The 17,430-nt window shown below is 38.7% G+C and overlaps 2 protein-coding genes across 3 annotated transcripts; both read left to right on the plus strand.

Annotated features, from left to right (window-relative positions):
- The first annotated feature begins 436 nt into the window (after positions 1-436).
- LOC111343846 (uncharacterized) lies at positions 437-4,693 on the plus strand. The gene is made up of 2 exons (XM_022951037.2): positions 437-1,666; positions 2,895-4,693. The coding sequence occupies exons 1-2, from the start codon at positions 1,127-1,129 to the stop codon at positions 3,897-3,899; spliced, it is 1,545 nt and encodes a 514-aa protein (XP_022806772.2). The 5' UTR covers positions 437-1,126; the 3' UTR covers positions 3,900-4,693.
- Positions 4,694-5,151: 458 nt separating this feature from the next.
- Positions 5,152-17,274, plus strand: LOC111343850 (uncharacterized). 2 transcript variants are annotated; one of them, XM_088747524.1, is made up of 8 exons: positions 5,152-5,366; positions 5,467-6,916; positions 7,202-7,261; positions 9,006-9,128; positions 10,190-10,282; positions 12,471-12,563; positions 15,007-15,519; positions 16,095-17,274. In XM_088747524.1, the coding sequence occupies exons 2-8, from the start codon at positions 5,602-5,604 to the stop codon at positions 16,124-16,126; spliced, it is 2,229 nt and encodes a 742-aa protein (XP_088603650.1). In that variant the 5' UTR covers positions 5,152-5,366; positions 5,467-5,601; the 3' UTR covers positions 16,127-17,274. The 2 variants fall into 2 exon arrangements, with proteins under 2 accessions (XP_088603650.1, XP_088603651.1); XM_088747525.1 differs by having other exon boundaries at positions 5,153-6,916; positions 15,007-15,510.
- The last annotated feature ends 156 nt before the right edge of the window (positions 17,275-17,430 follow it).

Below are 17,430 nucleotides of genomic sequence, written 5' to 3' on the forward strand. Positions count from 1 at the left end.
CTATTTCAAGAGTTTGAATTACTAGTCAGTGGACAAGTATCGAGTACAACAGAGAGAGCTTTCGATGGATCTTTTAGCTTTCTTTTGATCAATTTGAATTCATTTGTTACTTCCTGTGTTGGTCCGCCTTAAGAGTCAAACATGGTTCTCACCTTTGTTGTCGTGTGTTGTGTGTTTTGTGTTGTGGCCTCGTTCCTTGCAAAATATCAAGTGCTTTCTTAACGTTTCCACGTTTGCTCATTTTTCGTGATATAATCTTAAAACTGATAAAAAGTCTCAATAACAAAAATCTCAATCGCGTTTGACGAAGTTACGTTGTGATATGCGAAAGTCCGAATAATGTATAAGTTCTAAAAGACTGGCTACAAGTGCTTGGCAGCTAAGTTAACTCGACCCTAGTCTTCGTCTTCGTTGGTTTTTCGTTAAAGAAAAGAGCACTGGAGTCATGATCAGGTAGGCGCTGAGTCACTCTTACTTTGAAGCTTTGAAAGTAACCATAACAAAAGGACTGCGAATGTGCGGCTTGGCCAATTCAGTGATTATTCTGAAAATAGACTCTATCATTTTTATCTTGAAGCTAAGGAGATTTGACGGGCGGGTGAGAGATACGGAAAGGGACTGAGTTCTAAATTTGGAGACACTGGTATAGGGAATTTCAAATTGCTTGAGATTTGTTTTTATCTGAAAGAAGTCCATTTTTACCGAAACATCCCAGTTAAACAGAAAATCGCCAAAACGGATGATTCAATGTCTTACTCTGTAGAGTAAGACATTGAATCATCCATAGAGTAACATCATCGTCACCATTCAATGATAAATTACAAATTGTTAATTCTGTATTAGAGAATATTGAATATGTTTGTATCAGTAAATATGGCTGCCAACCAGCCTGCAACGTAAGAAGCGTAGCTACGTTTCTGCAAAACACGTCAGCTTTAGGAAATCTTTACTGGCCAATTTACATTATTATTACCTCAGTTGATAAAAGCAAGTCATTTTGCAACGGAAGAAGGTCCACCAAGATTTTTTGTATGTGGTTTTCGGTTTCCATCAAATTTGCATCGCGTTTTTCGGTTTTTGGGTAATGTTTTCGTGCAGTATCAATTGCATTTTCTAAAAGATCACTATGCTCTCTCTTTCCGTCCTTGGAGTTCTTACCCGCCTTGTTCCTTCTTTTAAAGACGAATTGAATATGGTACATGTGAAAAGACCAGCTTCCTGTTGTCTGCTCTTCATCCATGTATTTTTGATCGGCATCGTCGTTAAAGACGCAGGAACAAATGTGATAAATGATTGCGACAACACTAATTCATGTTTGGAAACCTATCCTGACATCTATTATGCCTTGGCATCAGATGAAAATAGTTTTAAAATCGAGTCAGCTTTATATCCACTAAAGAAACCTTCATCAGTTCGTGTATTTGTGAATTTGTATGGCAAAAATGGATCCAACAGCGCAGACAATTCCACATCCGACGTGACTAACTACACTTGGAGTTTGAACTGTTTGTATGCTACTTTTCCTGCTGTTTTCCTCGAGTTCCTGTCTCTTGGTTCCATACTTGTGACTCCTCGTACCCAAGAACTAAACATAAAAATTCCATATTTTTGTTGTAACGTTTCGACGAAAGACAGGAGAAGGATGACGGAAGATGTGCTAGCTTCTGTAAGTCGAATGACAACAGTTATACGTTGATTTAATGTTTTAACAATCACTAATAATCAATGACAATCATACATACGATTGATTCGCTAATTTTCTAAAAGATGTTTTGTCTCGCTAAGGGTTGTCTTTTGCAGATCTAAGTCACTGACACTATTCCGGATGAACTTAAAAGTGCACTTTGTATTCCTCAGTTTGACCTACTGTATAAACTAAAACAACATTTCCTAATTTAATATATTATGATTTGCTGCCATCTCAGGCTTCCAAGGGATTCGAATGCGTGCATCCCAGATATTAGGAACCTTAAGCAGCCAGGACGGGAACGCCAGGGAAGACATCGATTAAAAAATGAATTTCTATTTTAAGTTAGAATTTTGAAAATGGCTGCATGTGTATACCGTCTCTTGGACGCCACACCTCAACCTCAGTATAAAGTATATAAGCATCTCTGAGCTCCAAATGGAAATTAAAATAATTCGTCGTCGCGGTTTCCATTTTCAGACGACTCCAATTTTGGTTTCACGTTGTTGTTCTGCAGAGGACGACTGAGAAATGTTCAAAGTTTTAGAGCACGCGAGCTCAGCTATTGTTCTGCCCATTACGTCTATTGTTTTTCCATGTCCTCTTTGCCGTATTCGTGCTAGTTTGCTTAAGGTCCCTAGTATTATTTAGGTGGTACGACCAACTGAGCTACTAGGCCACATTTAGAGCGCAGCAAATTTTAGCATTCTTCTTTCACGAAAGATAATCTGATAACAATCAATTTCGATATATTTTATTTGTATATCATTTTAAGATACAATGAACATATGAAGTTCATATATTTTGAACTGCGGTATTAGATACGTATGATGCACGATCCTCGCAGTAGATAGCGCTATTTATGCAATAGCGAAAATCAGACCTGAAAAAAGTCAGGCCTGTACGGGACTCGAACCACGGACCTCTGCGATACTAGTGCAGCGCTCTACCGATTGAGCTAACAAGCCAACTGGGAGTAGGCCGTTAGCTCAAATGGTAGAGCGCTGCACTAGTATCGCAGAGGTCCGTGGTTCGAGTCCCGTACAGGCCTGATTTTTTTCAGGTCTGATTTTCGCTATTGCATAAATAGCGCTATCTACTGCGAGGATCGTGCCTCATACGTATATCATTTTAAGCTGTTAATTTACTAACCCATAAGTATAGATAAGTTTCTTAAGAAAACTATTACTGTCTGATTATTCTGCAGCTTCAAGATCTTGCTGTAAATCCAAGCTTACGAGATGCCCGAATGAACTCTGCACAATGCGTCACAGAAGGACACTTTGTAGACATGGAGGCCACAGGACGTAGTCATTACTTAAGGGCACTTTTATGGTGTTCCATCATATCTGACATGTTACTTAGTCCAGTAATATTCTATTTTATCTGGGCATACTTGGAAGTAAGTGCTAGAGACGAGAGGAGTTGCAAATTATGTTCTGAGGATGCTACATGTTGTTGTTTTAAATTTGGTTTTTGCGAAGAAAAGCCACTAATACGATCTGTGACTTTTGTATCTTATTTTTTGTTGGTGATAGAGACTTTATCTATTTTTGCTGTGGTGCTGGCATCCAGCGTATATTCTATCAAAGGTAATATTCCAGCAGACTTTTACGCAATTTTTGCAGTCATAGCTTTGGAATCTTTCGCACTGTTATTTCACTGCTGTGTACCTTTCAAAAATTTAAAGCCCAGGAGCACATTCTGTTTTTCATTTTGTCGTAGATCTTCGGTAATGATGACCATAAACTTGGTTTTATATCATTTTTATTGGGTTACAATTGGCATCATGATCAACCCAATTTGGGGCTTGTCTATTCTACTTATCACTGCCTTGTTCATTGTTGCCTTATTCGTTGCCATCTACAACATCTGTAATGTAGATCATTGTAAGAGTACTCTTTTCCTTCAGCGTTTTTGCATATGTTCAGCTGGCTTTCTTGGTCTCTGTTTTGCTGTGGCTGGTCCAGCATTAGCTGGAAGGTCATTTTATGGCGGACAAACTGCCGATGATTTTCTGAAAACTACATTATTGTCTGTTATTGGTTTAGCATCATGGCTGTACTTTAAATCCCGCAAGCGTTCCTCTGATAGCTCACAGTGTATAGAGGCTGTGCAGGAGGCAGCAGCAGCAGCAGGAACTGTGCTTGGTGGAAATGAAACTGATGCTCTTACTGACGGAGCAGGCAAAGAATCAATTCTGCTAAACTAGATGGTAATATACAAGCTGTATACAAGCTGCATTCCATGAGGTGGGCTTGCTTGCCTTCCTCAGCCACCTCGGTCCCATCCCCCTCCCACTTTTTCTTTCCCTTTTTTCACTCTCACGGTCTCACGGTTATGGTTCCCTTCTTTCTTCATATTTTCTCTGCTTTCAAAAAACATGTCGGCGGCCAAACATTTTACGCATCTAAGGATTAGATGCAGTTTAGAAAATTATATAATGTTATTGCTCTTAGGAGCTCTAGATAAAATCAATCCTTTGAACAATAAAAATCCACCTTATTCGATGTAATAACCCGCAATACGCACAGATATATTGTGAAATGCTTTGTTACTTGGGAGGTGAAATACGAGCAATGAGCAAAATGTCCTCTCGCGAAGACAGAGGATTCATTATTTCAGTATTATTTCATTTACCGAGCGAAAGACGAAATCAACCGAGATGAAACCATTGAAGAGTTCTTCATGACCAAGAAAATATTCTGATGCGCTTTAAAATTCTCTAAAGCCGAAAAAGGCCTAATAAAATCAAAGTTTGGATCACTCATTGCAGCCATTTTGTTCTTCCGTTTTCTTCCCTATTTTAGCCCTGTCCAACAGTGTTATACTGACGCGTATTTTACACATTCAATTGCTATGATATAGTAAAATAGCGTGATGGTGGAATAATAAATTAAAGCGAGTTGTCTTTTTAATACTGGGAGCAAAGGTTGCCCACACTGATATATATTCGCCTCACTTTATCTTTCTCGTTTGTCCCATTGAGCTGTGGTCAGCTATATATATTCGGTCTCTCTTTTATATTTTGATTGTGTTACCAGTAATGGTGTGCCACAAAAACATAAAAAATACTGAAAGGTTGTATTTGGAAAGACTAGTGTAGAATAGCCTTAGTGAATAGATTCGACTGCGTCTGGACACAACAGAAGTTTAAATATGCCGAGTATGGAGAGAACATTTGTCATCCAGAACGTAAATTGCATATTCACGTCTCTTTGGAGAAAATTAATGCTTAATTCCTCTTTTGCTTTTAAAAAAGCAATTGCTTAAATAATTACTTTTTCTAGGATCGTAAATAGTGTTTCGGTTTACTAAACCAAGACTTTTGTAATTGATGATAGGTGACGTAAGCATAGCCCTTTTTAGTGGGACGCAACATAACGCAACATCCAAAGCGTGACCTCCTTCTGGTCGATTGACGCGACCTGTCGTGATATTGCTTGGCCATCGTTTACGGCCAGCGGTCATCATATTATTCGTATCTAGGCCGCCGGTTACAAAATATAGGTCAAGACGTTCTTCCACCTTCGTTATAACGTGTGTGCATCCTACAATCCACGCCTCCTCTTCATGAACGAGAACTGCCACAACACTGTCTTTCAGCAACCGTCGCTTGATGTTTTTAGGAAAATACAAGAGAAAATCTTGTGATTCAGGAATACCACCTTACGGAATTGTAAGTGCCTTTCCTTTTCCTTGTTCAAGACCCAAATGACTGAAAGTTTTTTAACTTAAATGTTTGCAATAATGAAGCTTTACCGATTTATTTTTGACAGTTAACTACCACAGTTGTTATTAATTTTTATACCAAACCTTGGTTGGAATAATGTAGTGCGCAATGTTGGTAGATTCCGAGTCCAATCCCCTCTGATGATCTTTCCAACCCTCATTTTGCTAATAACGACGTGCAAATGGAAAGAGGATATTCGAACGCACTTAATGCGAACCCTGTGAAAGATAAAGAGGAGAGTGAAGACCTCAAGAGCGGAGCTTCTTGTAGCGCAGATACAGTTGTGGATCAGTGTATTGATGTTATGTTCATCTGTAGCGAGTGGGGCTCCTCAAAAGGTGGATTATCAACGTTTAACAGGGAACTTGCTATAAATCTGGCAAAGTATTCGATTGACAGAATCAGGCTTCACTGCTATGTTTGCCAAAGCACAGAAAAAGAAAGAGAAGATGCGAGCAGGAATGGAATCCATTTAATCACAGCACGGCGCCCTCCAGGGTCCAGTGATCCACTAGAATGGATCAAAATACCACCATCAGAGCTTCCTAAGCCAGACATCGTCATTGGCCACGGTAGGAAGTTCGGTGGTGCGGCTTATTTCATTCGAAAAGCTACAAGATGTAGGTGGATACACTTTGTACATGTGTTCTGCGAAGATATTGGAAAATACAAGTTAGAGTGCAGCATTACGGCTGATGCAATTGCAGATAGTGAAGATAAGAACAGACAAGAACTGGAGCTGTGCGAAGCATCCGATTTGGCTGTTGCAGTAGGCCCTCTACTACAAAGAAAATATCGGAGACGTCTGCAGGATATCAAAGTAGAAGTCATTACTCCGGGGATTTTTGAACAGTATGTTAATCCAACAGCAAAGCAGTGGTCAGGGTTCGAATCATCAGAGGAAGAATTTAGTGTATTCATGTTTGGTCGTGGAAGCTTTGAGGACTTTGAAGTGAAAGGATATGACATAATTGGAAAAGCTGTGGCTTCGCTGGAGAGAAAATTCGAGCTCACTTTTGTTGGTGCACCACAAGATGAACAACGGAAGATGGAAAAGTGGTTCCTGGAGGAAACAAAGATATCACGTGACCAGTTAACCATTCGTGGCTTCTGCAGTTATGAGAAAATGAAGAAGATGTTTCGTGAAGCAGATTTAGTAGTGATGCCATCCCGCACTGAGGGCTTTGGGCTTGTTGCTCTGGAGGCGATATCAGCCGGTGTTTCTGTGCTGATCTCCAGGGAATGTGGGATTGCCAAAGCCCTCCAAGCTGTGGATGGTGGAATGGCTGTGGTCATCCCCACAGCTTCACCAGATAAATGGGCAACCAAAATCCAACAGCTATCGGAACAAACACCAGATGAGAGATATACCTCTGCTGTACGTCTGAGAGAGAATTATGAGAAGGTGTACAATTGGAAGGAAGAAAGTAAAAAATTTGAGAAGATGATTCTGCAGTTGGCTACCAGTCCCACTCCTAAGGAGACCGAAATCACAGGTTTGCTTTGTAGAGCTACTGACTTCACTTCCTCAAGAAAGATTTTTTCCTTTGTGTTGGAAACAAAGCGTAGAAATATAGTATTAAATGATCAGGAGCTGTCACCAATTCTTGTTTTTAGTGACTGTTGGTTACTTCTTATAATTACTCCTACTATTACAGGGTAACTGAGTGTAATTTGTGACAAAAGAAAGCAGGAGAGAGATCACGCATCTGAGAAATGTTTTTCTTTTAAGTATGACTTATCCTAAAATGTAATTTTGAATGAATTTTCTTTATATTCAGAAAAAGCTACATGCAGTTCAAAGGAAAAGGCACAAATTCAAAGGAAGGAGGTTCTGACAGGTAAATTTTGTATGATAATTTTACAATCCCTGAAGGATACTAGACCTAAATATTCATATTATTGATAACTGCAGAATAGAACTCTGTCGATGATTTAGGAGGTAGAAATCTGTAATTTGCAAAGTAGAAATTTGTAATTCGCAAAATAGAAATCTGTTACTGATTTGCAAAATAGAAATCTGTAATTTGGAAAATGGAAATCTGTAACTTGCAAAAAGAGAATCTCTGTGGAAAACTCCACAGGCCAGAAGAATGAATTGGTCAGTTCACTACAAGTGTGGATTGCATATGCAGCCTAACAAATCACAATAACAAGAGCAAGTAAAAGTAAGAAATGAAAAATCTTTGTGGTGTTTTTTTGCAAAGTCTCCACTATGTTCGGGAATAAACTAATGCAAAAGAAGAGTTGCACCTTTAATAAGCCATGAAGAGCAAATGAAATATTAGCTGGTGCTATAGCTGTACTGTTAAAGTGTAAGCAGTATCATAATGTTGTCAAAGAATAATTGGAATGTATGACAATCATGACACTTTCCTAACCAAAAATACACATGGAAAATGTGGCAACTGATGATAGATAAATATCGTGTTTGCTGGGAAAATGGAACTTACCCAAGCTCCTTGATTTTCTTGAGGTTCAGGCATGTTAAAAATTTTTTTCCCTTTTTTTATTTTGCGAATAACAGATTTTTATTTTGTTTTGTTTTGATTCGTTTCACAAATTACAGTAAGTCCTGTGAAAAGCATTGCATGAGGAAAAGAGTAAGAAAGTTGTAGATAACATTGTGGTCATGGTGGCTTAGTGGTTTATTCCCACCAAGCTTCCACTGACATTTAATTCCCAACAGCCTAATTACAGTGTAGCATAAGTGTATGCATAATTATTATCCATAATGTTTGTTATGTAATAGTTTTTATGGTGCTAAGAAGGTAAATTTTTATGATCTCAGTAAGGAGTTTTGCTCAGTTTGCACACAATGTAGATGACTGGACTGTGCTGTGTAGGAGGTCACACCCTGTACCAGACCAACACTCAGGGTCTTAAAATAACTGTTTGAAGAGAATTGATGTGTTGCCTTTGCTATAACATTCACAAATGGTTACATATTGTAGTCTTCTTGGATAAGGATGATGAACCGTAGGCCTCATCTCCTGCTTCCTCTATGTACTGGTTAGCAGGAAACTTAGCTCCCACTGTTGTGGTTTGGCTTTGCTATTGTTTGCACTGGCCTCCATTTAAACCAGCTTTAAGCTGATCTGGTCCAGCCTTTAGGCTTACATAGGTTACATAGGTTAATTGACCACTCCCCATAGGGGCTTTTCAAGGCCAACATCCACCCATCCCCACCCCAGGGGAGGACATCCACCACACAGTAGTCTCGTGTGTGGGAAATTAACGTCTCCTACCCCTAACCCTGCAGGAGACAGGGCCTGCAGTTTATTTGTCCTTATCTGAGAAGACTAGAATATCTATCCATTTCTTGTTATAGAAAGGTTGCAAATTCTCCTCAGTTATTTTAAGACCATGAGTATTTGTCCGGCCGAGGCTCGAACCCTCGACCTCCCACTCAACACAATCTGGTGCTCTGACCAATTGAGCTATATTCTACATGCTAAATATGGGGTTTATTCTTGAAAAATAAGGTTACTATTGAAGAAAAAATGTGTTCATTATGAGACTAATGTAGTCCAGTTTCTCAGAAGTAATCTTAATTAATTTTCTCTTTCTTTTATTTGTGTGGAGGGACCATATGTTTGCTGGCAGTTTTTCTTTCAATATTCTTTATTGCCTGGGTACACAGTGTTCCACACAGCTGTGTAGAAGTTGGAAAAAGCGAAAGAAGGGGACCAAGTGAGTCTGCACTAGGTGAGTGCATGTACATGTAACATCACAGGTTCTGCCTCAATTTGGTTTATTTTTAAAAATGGTTATTAGAGATAAAACTTTTTGTCATGTTCATTAGGGGACTCTTGAAATCCATCTCCTCAGAGTTTTAACCGTCAAATTACTCTAAAATTTTCCAAGCGTTGGCAGGGTGACAGATGAAAAAGCTAGTATCAGGAACATATTTTGGCACACACAAGTAATGAAGGAAAAATGTGAGCAATTTTAATTTTGCTGAAACAAATATCTATTGCACACCAATTAGGACTGAGAAGTGTCCCAGAGAATATACAACATGGTATACTTTGCTTGTCAAATGAGCAGCCAATTATTGTGGTTAAGACAGTTTACTGCAACTATCAGTAGACTTGTATGGAACGTATCTGTAAATTTGTAATATCTGGCACAAAATAGTTCTAAAAAGATAATTTAAAAAAATCATGAAAATTTTACCTTTTTTTTCACAATGATAGAGGATTATTAGCATCTTAGATTATTTATGCTGATTAAATATAGTGAAGCAATTAAGACCCTCATGTGATTGCTGATTGAGATGAATCTTAGATTAAATAATTGTAGAATTTCTGACTGTTTCTGCTTTACTCTCAACTCGTAAAGAAATGTATAAACTGAAATATATCTGACTAGATCTTTGCTATCCTAGCACTTTTTGATCATCTAAACTCCAAAAATAGATCAAGTGTGTAGATAAACTTTGAAGCAATAAGGAAAGAAATGATCAAACATAGAACAATGGTGAAAAAAGAGGAGCTATTAATTATTTATACATGTATTCATGGCTTATGGGTTATTTAAATTGGCACTGATTGGGATCAAACATCAAAAAGTTTTGTACATCTCTCCCATTTTTTCCACACAACACTCTATACCCACTCTTTTATGAAGCCAAGAGGAGGCAAAATATGCTGTCTTATACTAAGCACTATATAAAATTTTTTAACATTTGAGTCCCACTTGTGGTTATTATTTGATGAATGTGTTCATATATTTTTTTTTTTGTTTGTTTCTTTCATATTCATCAGATTCATGTACAGCTGCATATAATTCAACAGAAGAAGCCCAGAGAACCATAAAAGAAGTTCCAACAGTAACTGTCACTGAAACTGTTGTAAAAGGTATACCATGTGCCTATCAGTAATTTTATAAGCAATTCAACCAAAATTTGAAGGGGTGGGGGTGGGGGAATGAGGTGGTTCAAAGAACAGAGAATAATGGAAGGGGAGGGACTAGGACCAATCTGTGATATTAGACTTTTTTCCTGTTATTTTGTGTAACATTTATTTTCTGTTCCTTTATTTTATTTCCTTTGAAACTCAGTGTTGATCAGCATGTAATTTCTTATAATCATCTCTATTTAGAGCCTCTTTAAACAATAAGTTGACCTGTAATATTTCATAAACAAGGGGTAGTGTTTCTTCAGGGTTTCCAAACACGAGAAAACTGATAACAGCACGAGGCCGAAGGCAGAGTACTTTTATTTTTTTCGAGTGTTTGGAAACTCTGATACAACACGAATGCCGAGTTAATGAAATGGCTTCTCTAAAGGGCCTAATTTATTCACAATAAACACAAAATCAGATATACCACATAAATAGTCACTTTTTGTTTTCCTCTCACAAGGGCCTAATTTATTAACAATAAACACACAATCAGAAAGACCACGTAAATAGTCGGTGTTTGTTTCTCCTCAAAAGGGCCTAATTTACCGACAATAAACATACATTCAGAAAGACCACGTAAATAAAAATTTTCTGTTTTTTTTTGTTTCATTAGCGTATGTACGTATTTTTTCTTTATTGTTCTTCAAGGTGTTGCGTTTTTTCACAACTTCGGCTTTTTAATTAGTAGCAGTCACACTTTGCATTAGCGTCCTCGATTGCAATTTTTGAGAAATTCAGGAAGCAGCCACAGAAACGTCTTCCCGGTTTTCCCACTTGGACAGCCTTTCCCTAAACTTCTGGCTTGCAAAAGTTCGTCCAGGAAGTGGTTAATAAGACGGATGGTCGCTCTCCGCCTCGTTCGTTGTGAGGAATTGTTTGTGGAAGTTAATAAACAATTCTTCAAGTACTGCATTCTTTTACAAATTGATTTTCAAACACACGTGTTTGGATGCCTTAACATGCGTGTTTGGATTTGTTCTTTAACGGATATCAAGGGGCATCCATGTGACACAAATGAGGCCAGCCAACTAGTTGATTACCTCATGCATAATTAATGAGTCTGAGAAGATTATTTGATTACTAATCGCTGACCGACTGTAGAATACAAGCGCAGAGGGACAGAGGTCGGGAATGGAGGATGACGGTCAACCAGTAGGAGTAGGTTTAATACGATACGTGAATGGTTTTATTACAATTTTTGAAGAACGCATGCGTGTGGGTTTAGAGGAATAACGTTTTAGAGTCCGGTAAAGGGAATATAATAGGGACCTTAAGCAGTCAGGACGGCAACGCCAAGGAAGACTTCGATTAAAAGATGAATTTCTACTCTTAGGTAGAATTTCGAACATGGCTGCAGCAGCTTACTTTCTCATACGGCGCCACAGCTCAACTTCAGCATGACGTATAAAGTAGCGTTGAGTTCCAAATGGAAATTAAAATAATTTGCCGTCGCGGTTTCGGTTCGCAGACGACGCAAATTTTGGCGATTTCACGTTGTTGTTTTGCATAGGACGGCTAAGAAATGTACAAAGTTTCAAAACGCACGTGCTGAGCTATTGTTCTGCCAATTAGATTTCTTGTTTTTCCACGTTCTCGTTGCCGTCGCCGTCGTGGTTGCTTAAGGTCCCTAATAGGGACTTTAAGCAAACCACAATGGCGACGGCAGCGAGAACGTGGAAAAACAATGGATCTAATTGGTAGAACAATAGCCTAGCATGTGCGTTTTAAAATTTTGCACACTTCGTACCCGTTCTTTGCAAAACAACAACGTGAAATCACAAAAATTAGCGTCGTCTGCGAGGCGAAACCGCGGCGGCAAATTATTTTAATTTACATATGGAACTCAGCGCTACTTTGATGCGTTATGTTGAGTTTGCGGTCTGGCGCCTTACGAGACGGGAAACACATGCAGCCATTTTCGAAATTCTAACTAAAAGTAGAAACTCATCTTTTAATCGACGTCTTCCGTGGCGTTGCCGTCCTGAATGCTTAAAGTCCCTATTATCTAAAGAAAACGTGAACCTTCAAGTGTGGTTTTTCTACGTATAGCAAACGTATTAATCAAATATGTTTGAGTCTTGCCTGTGGCTGGTTCATTTATGCGTTTGTTTGTTTGTTTGTTTGTTTTTTTCATATTCATCAGATTCATGTACAGCTGCATATAATTCAACAGAAGAAGCCCAGAGAACTATAAAAGAAGTTCCAACAGTAACAGTCACTGAAACTGTTGTAAAAGGTATACCATGTGCCTATCAGTAATTTGATATGCAATTGAACTAAAGGTTGAAGGGGTGGGGGGGTGTCCTAAATGTAATAAAATTTGGTCCTAAATGTAATGACGGTCGGTCCTAAATGTAATAAGCCTCCATTACAATCGTTTAACTGCGCTAGTGCATTGTTGTTATAGCGGACATCCACATCGAGATGTTAAAGCTACAGCTGTTGCACCAAAAAGTCCTCTGACCAATATTCATGGCCTACTGCGGGTTCGCTGACATAAATCACCCTCTTTTTGTTTGCTAGAGACCTGGGTCGAGAAGCATTTGTGACAAACTTTTATACTGATGTGCTTTTGGCATCGAATTGACAGACGTCAAAACAAAGAGAACGTTACCGACCAATATCAAACTTTATATCAGTGGCTCAGACTCTTTACTGCAACAGTTTTTGATGATATACTCGTGTGATCAGTGCTGAAGTTAACACTTCATGAACCAAATTGCAAAGAAGTGGAAATCCACTGACCTATACGTTAGACAAATTTCGGGCTCGGAAGGGCATTCGGACCTTGTCTTCCCTTGCCATAATTGTTTGGTCTACGTGAAATTTATTCATATGAGTTATTGACCAAAGGTGAGGTCAGGATGGCTGGATATTTGCCGCGTTTGGTTTTGCGTTTTTGTGGACCAAGGCCACTCATTGTTGTGCCAGCCGCTAATTATTCATCAGTATAACGGTTTGTAGCCAATGCTTCTCGACTTAAGTCAAGCAAACAAAAAAACACTGATTGATATCAGCGAGCCCATAATGTGACACGAACACTGGTCAGAGGACTTTTTGGTGCAACAGCTGTCACTGTAACATCTCAATGTGGATTTCCGCTATAACAACAATGCACTGGCATTGGAGGCTTATTACATTTAGGACTAAATCTTATTAAGGTTAGGACTTTATTGCATTCTGGACTTCAACAGTGGGGAGAAGGTGGTTCAAAGAAAAGGGAATAATTGAAGGATAGGGACTGGGACCGATCTGTGATATTGGACTTTTTTACTTTTATTTTGTGTAACGTTTCTTTTCTGTTGCGTTGTTTTAATCCCTTTGAAACTCAAAGTTGATAAAAATGTTATTTATCATATCATCTCTCTTAGAGCCTTTTTTTGCGATAGGTGGTGTTGAAATTAGTGACATTTCACTTTTCTCGTTGTACATGTTTAACTTGATTATTTGATAACTAATAGCTGACCGTAAGCAACTGTAGAATGTAAGCGCAGAGGGACAGAGAGCGGAAATGGTCTGTTTACGTATAGCAAACGTGAGGTTCGGGACTTATTAGATTGTGTCGGTTAGCGAACAGAAACCTAGGAATTCCCAACAATTGTCTTTAAGAGTGAAATATAAAGCAATTCAGCAAGGGTTGTTCAGTACTAAGGATCGTTACGGGTCGTAAAACTGACTTGTCGATCCGTGCGATTCGTGCGGATCGTGTAATAATCTGTAATGTATTCGCGAGTCGTTAAGGTATTTAGTATTTTTAGTATTTATAAACCTCGCCAGATTTGGCATGAGAGATCTCACAGAACTAATGTTCCAGTAACGAGACTCCCAGACAACCCACCCATCCCCCCCCCCAGGGGAGGACATCCATCGCACAGTAATCTCGTGTGTGGGAAATTAACGTATCCAACCCCAACCCTGCAGGAGACAGGACCTCCATTTATTCGTCCCTATCCGAGAAGACTAGAATATCTAACCATTTCTTGATGTTATAGAAGGTCGTGCTGTCAACTGTGAATGTCATTAGGGGGACTGTAAGTTAGTTTGTCACTTGAGTGGATGGTGGCCATGGTGGATTTTGTCGATTCGCACGATCTGTATGGATTATCTAGTATATTCACGAGTCGTGCGATCAGTACGCATCGTTTAATGTATTCTCGGGTTGTGCTTCCACTTGTGAATCTCAGTAGGGATAGTTTGGTTTTGTCTGGTGGGATGATGGTGTGTCGTGCACTTTGTGCGGTACTTTTTTAGTAGCACGAATTATATTCTTGTTGTTTGTGCGCTGAGCGTTCGTATCTTACGAGTCGACACGCTAAGTCATGGCCGGAGGGACTCTAAGTCTCTCTTCTGGGATTCATGGATCGACTGGAAAACTATACGACTCGTGATTACATTAGACAACATGCACGGGCCGTACGGCACGTGAATGCAATAGACGATCCATAGTGATCCTACGGATCATAGAACTGTCATGGCCAAAGCTTTAATGAGCTCCACGGGTCGACAGCACTGCTTTACAACTTGCAAATACATTAGACGTTCTCTGCGGGTCGTACGACTTGTTAATAAACAAGTCGTTACGAGCTGTGGTGTTAGACATGAATGTGTTTAACACGGCCCACATTATTAACAGTTCAACAACTGAAGCGTTTACTTAGTCTTAATATTTACAATTCTAGGTGCCACTTCTGTGAGTGATAACAACAAGGAATTGAATCAGTTACATTCTTCTGAAAGAGTCCGAGATGTTACTAAGATGAGATCCACGCTTCCTCTTGGATTTTCTGTTGACTCCAGAAACGCAACAGGCAGAACGCCACTAATGAATCAGGCTCTGAAAGGGAACGTTCAAGCAGTGAAGAGTCTGATTATGAGAGGAGCAGATCCGTCCCAGATGGACAACGACGGATGGAACTCATTACATTTTGCCGCGCAGGGGGGTGACCCTGAAACCATAGATCTTATCTTAAGTTACGTGCCAGATATTGAGTCAGAAACCGTTTACGGTGAAACACCTTTAATTTGTGCGGCTCGTCGTTGCAAGCTGAAGGGTGTAAAGTACCTTATTGAGAGAGGAGCGAATCCTTTGGCTAATGATATCAATGGGCTGAATTCTCTACATCATGCCTCATTGTGTTGTCAAGGTTTCATGCAGTTCCTGCTGAATCGCGCGATAAACTCAGGTTGGTTCGGTATGTTATAGAGTTTATTTTATGTTTGCTGAATTCTTTAATGTTAAAATGTTAATCGCTAGTTTGTTTGCTAAATCAACTTGAAAGTTGTAGTTTTAAACTTAGCGTTTCTTTTGCTACCAATGGAGGCTCTTAACAGACTGCGTGATATTTTACTATTTTGCCAACGAAACCAAATTAAAATCTGTTCAAGTCGTGTAACAATTTCAGTTTTAATTAGCTTCTGTCGCTAAAGTTCACTTTTTAAGCCTGGACTCGCTGTGGCATGTTGACCGAGTGTAATACTTTAGCTATAGTAAGCTGGTGTACTTAAATCAACTGGTGCATCAAGACTTGTATCTCACCTACAGACAAAAGTCAGTTTCTTGTGGACAGCCCTTGTCAGTGCACAGCCATAACCTCAAGACATACGATTGATCCGAATGAATCGTATGTTGCATATTAGTACTGGGCTGCCTGTGGTATGCAGACGATATTTACCGAGACGAACAGCCTCTCCGTTCAGCGCGTCATTGTAAAATTTTATCAGGAATATTTATTTGTCCTCTTAAAATACTCATTGGTCTGTCTTGTAGGTCGCGGTTTCCGTGGTGGTGTCAATCTTTGATTTCTTCATGTGGGTTTGTAGGATACAGGAGAAGCTGTCAGTGTTGGAGATTTTTGAAGATGAACCCAATCTACAAGTAGCTAGAAGTGAATGTCTGTGCAATGTTAAAATATAATATATATGAATGTGATTTTTTATATATTTCACAAGGAAATTGGTGGTTTTTTTTATTTATTTATTACTTTTTTTTATCATAGAACACATTGATGTAAAATAACACTTGTGTAAATTTTTATATAAAGTTTCGTAAATATAAACGTAAATCGAATTTCGTTTAACAATTTCATGCCTCAGATGAACTTACCTTTTGATACCACTTGTGTTAAGTGAAAATCGTAGCTGGGACATTTGGTAGGGCTTGGAAATATGAAGCATTAATTCAGAAGTTTAACCAGGGTATTTTACATAACAGATAATCATTTTAAGCCGGAGGTGGGAGAACTTCGTCGCTAGTTGCCTGACGCTTGAAAGCGCTTTAAAAGGCAACAGCTACTTTACTCTGATAACAGCCAAAAGAGAATATCTGCATTGTTGGCGGCGTTGTTATTTTTCTGTTGCTACATATTTTGATATTCGAAGGAATTTTTATTTAATTATTTCCTTGATTATCCTTAATTCTTTTTTAAAGAACCCACTCACGAGATTGCTGTGATGTGGTCTGGCCTGTTTACTGGGAATTTGGGGGAGGGGGCATCTTCAAATAAGTTTTCTTCGATTGTTTGTAAACTGCTGATGCAGTCCGACCAAAGTCCCCCGAAAAGAGTTGTGATGCGCATTTGATCATATCCGCATGTTAATTTGCGCAATATAAATATTAAATTATTATTATTATTATTATTATTTCGAAAAGTATAGATATAAATTTCGTTCCTGATGGCCATGATATTATATTAATATTCATGTTCACGAGGCCCGCATTAATTTCGCCTACCCTTTACGAAAAAAGTCATATTTATCAATGATAGGACATTTTTATGTAAAATAATAGCTGTATAGTTTTTAGTACAATTTGTTGCTGTAACTTTGATACTTAATGATCATTTGAGATGCAAATTCTGTTTTTATCAAGATTTGTATCAAATTCAATCTGTAATTTAATGTATCGAGAATTTCGGGTCTCTATTAATAACAAATATTTTACAAACTGATGGCCTTTCGTCATTGTTTATTACAACGTTAAAAAATTACCATCGCTCTTATTTATTCCTGTTGTAGTCAAGAGTGCAACAAAAATAATGCAAAATAGATTCTTTGACGGGTAAGGAAAGCTAAACAACCAGTTTCGACGAAAAAAAACAGTGAGA

Source organism: Stylophora pistillata, chromosome 2, assembly GCF_964205215.1.
Source record: "Stylophora pistillata chromosome 2, jaStyPist1.2, whole genome shotgun sequence".
Classification (NCBI taxonomy): Eukaryota; Metazoa; Cnidaria; class Anthozoa; order Scleractinia; family Pocilloporidae; genus Stylophora; species Stylophora pistillata.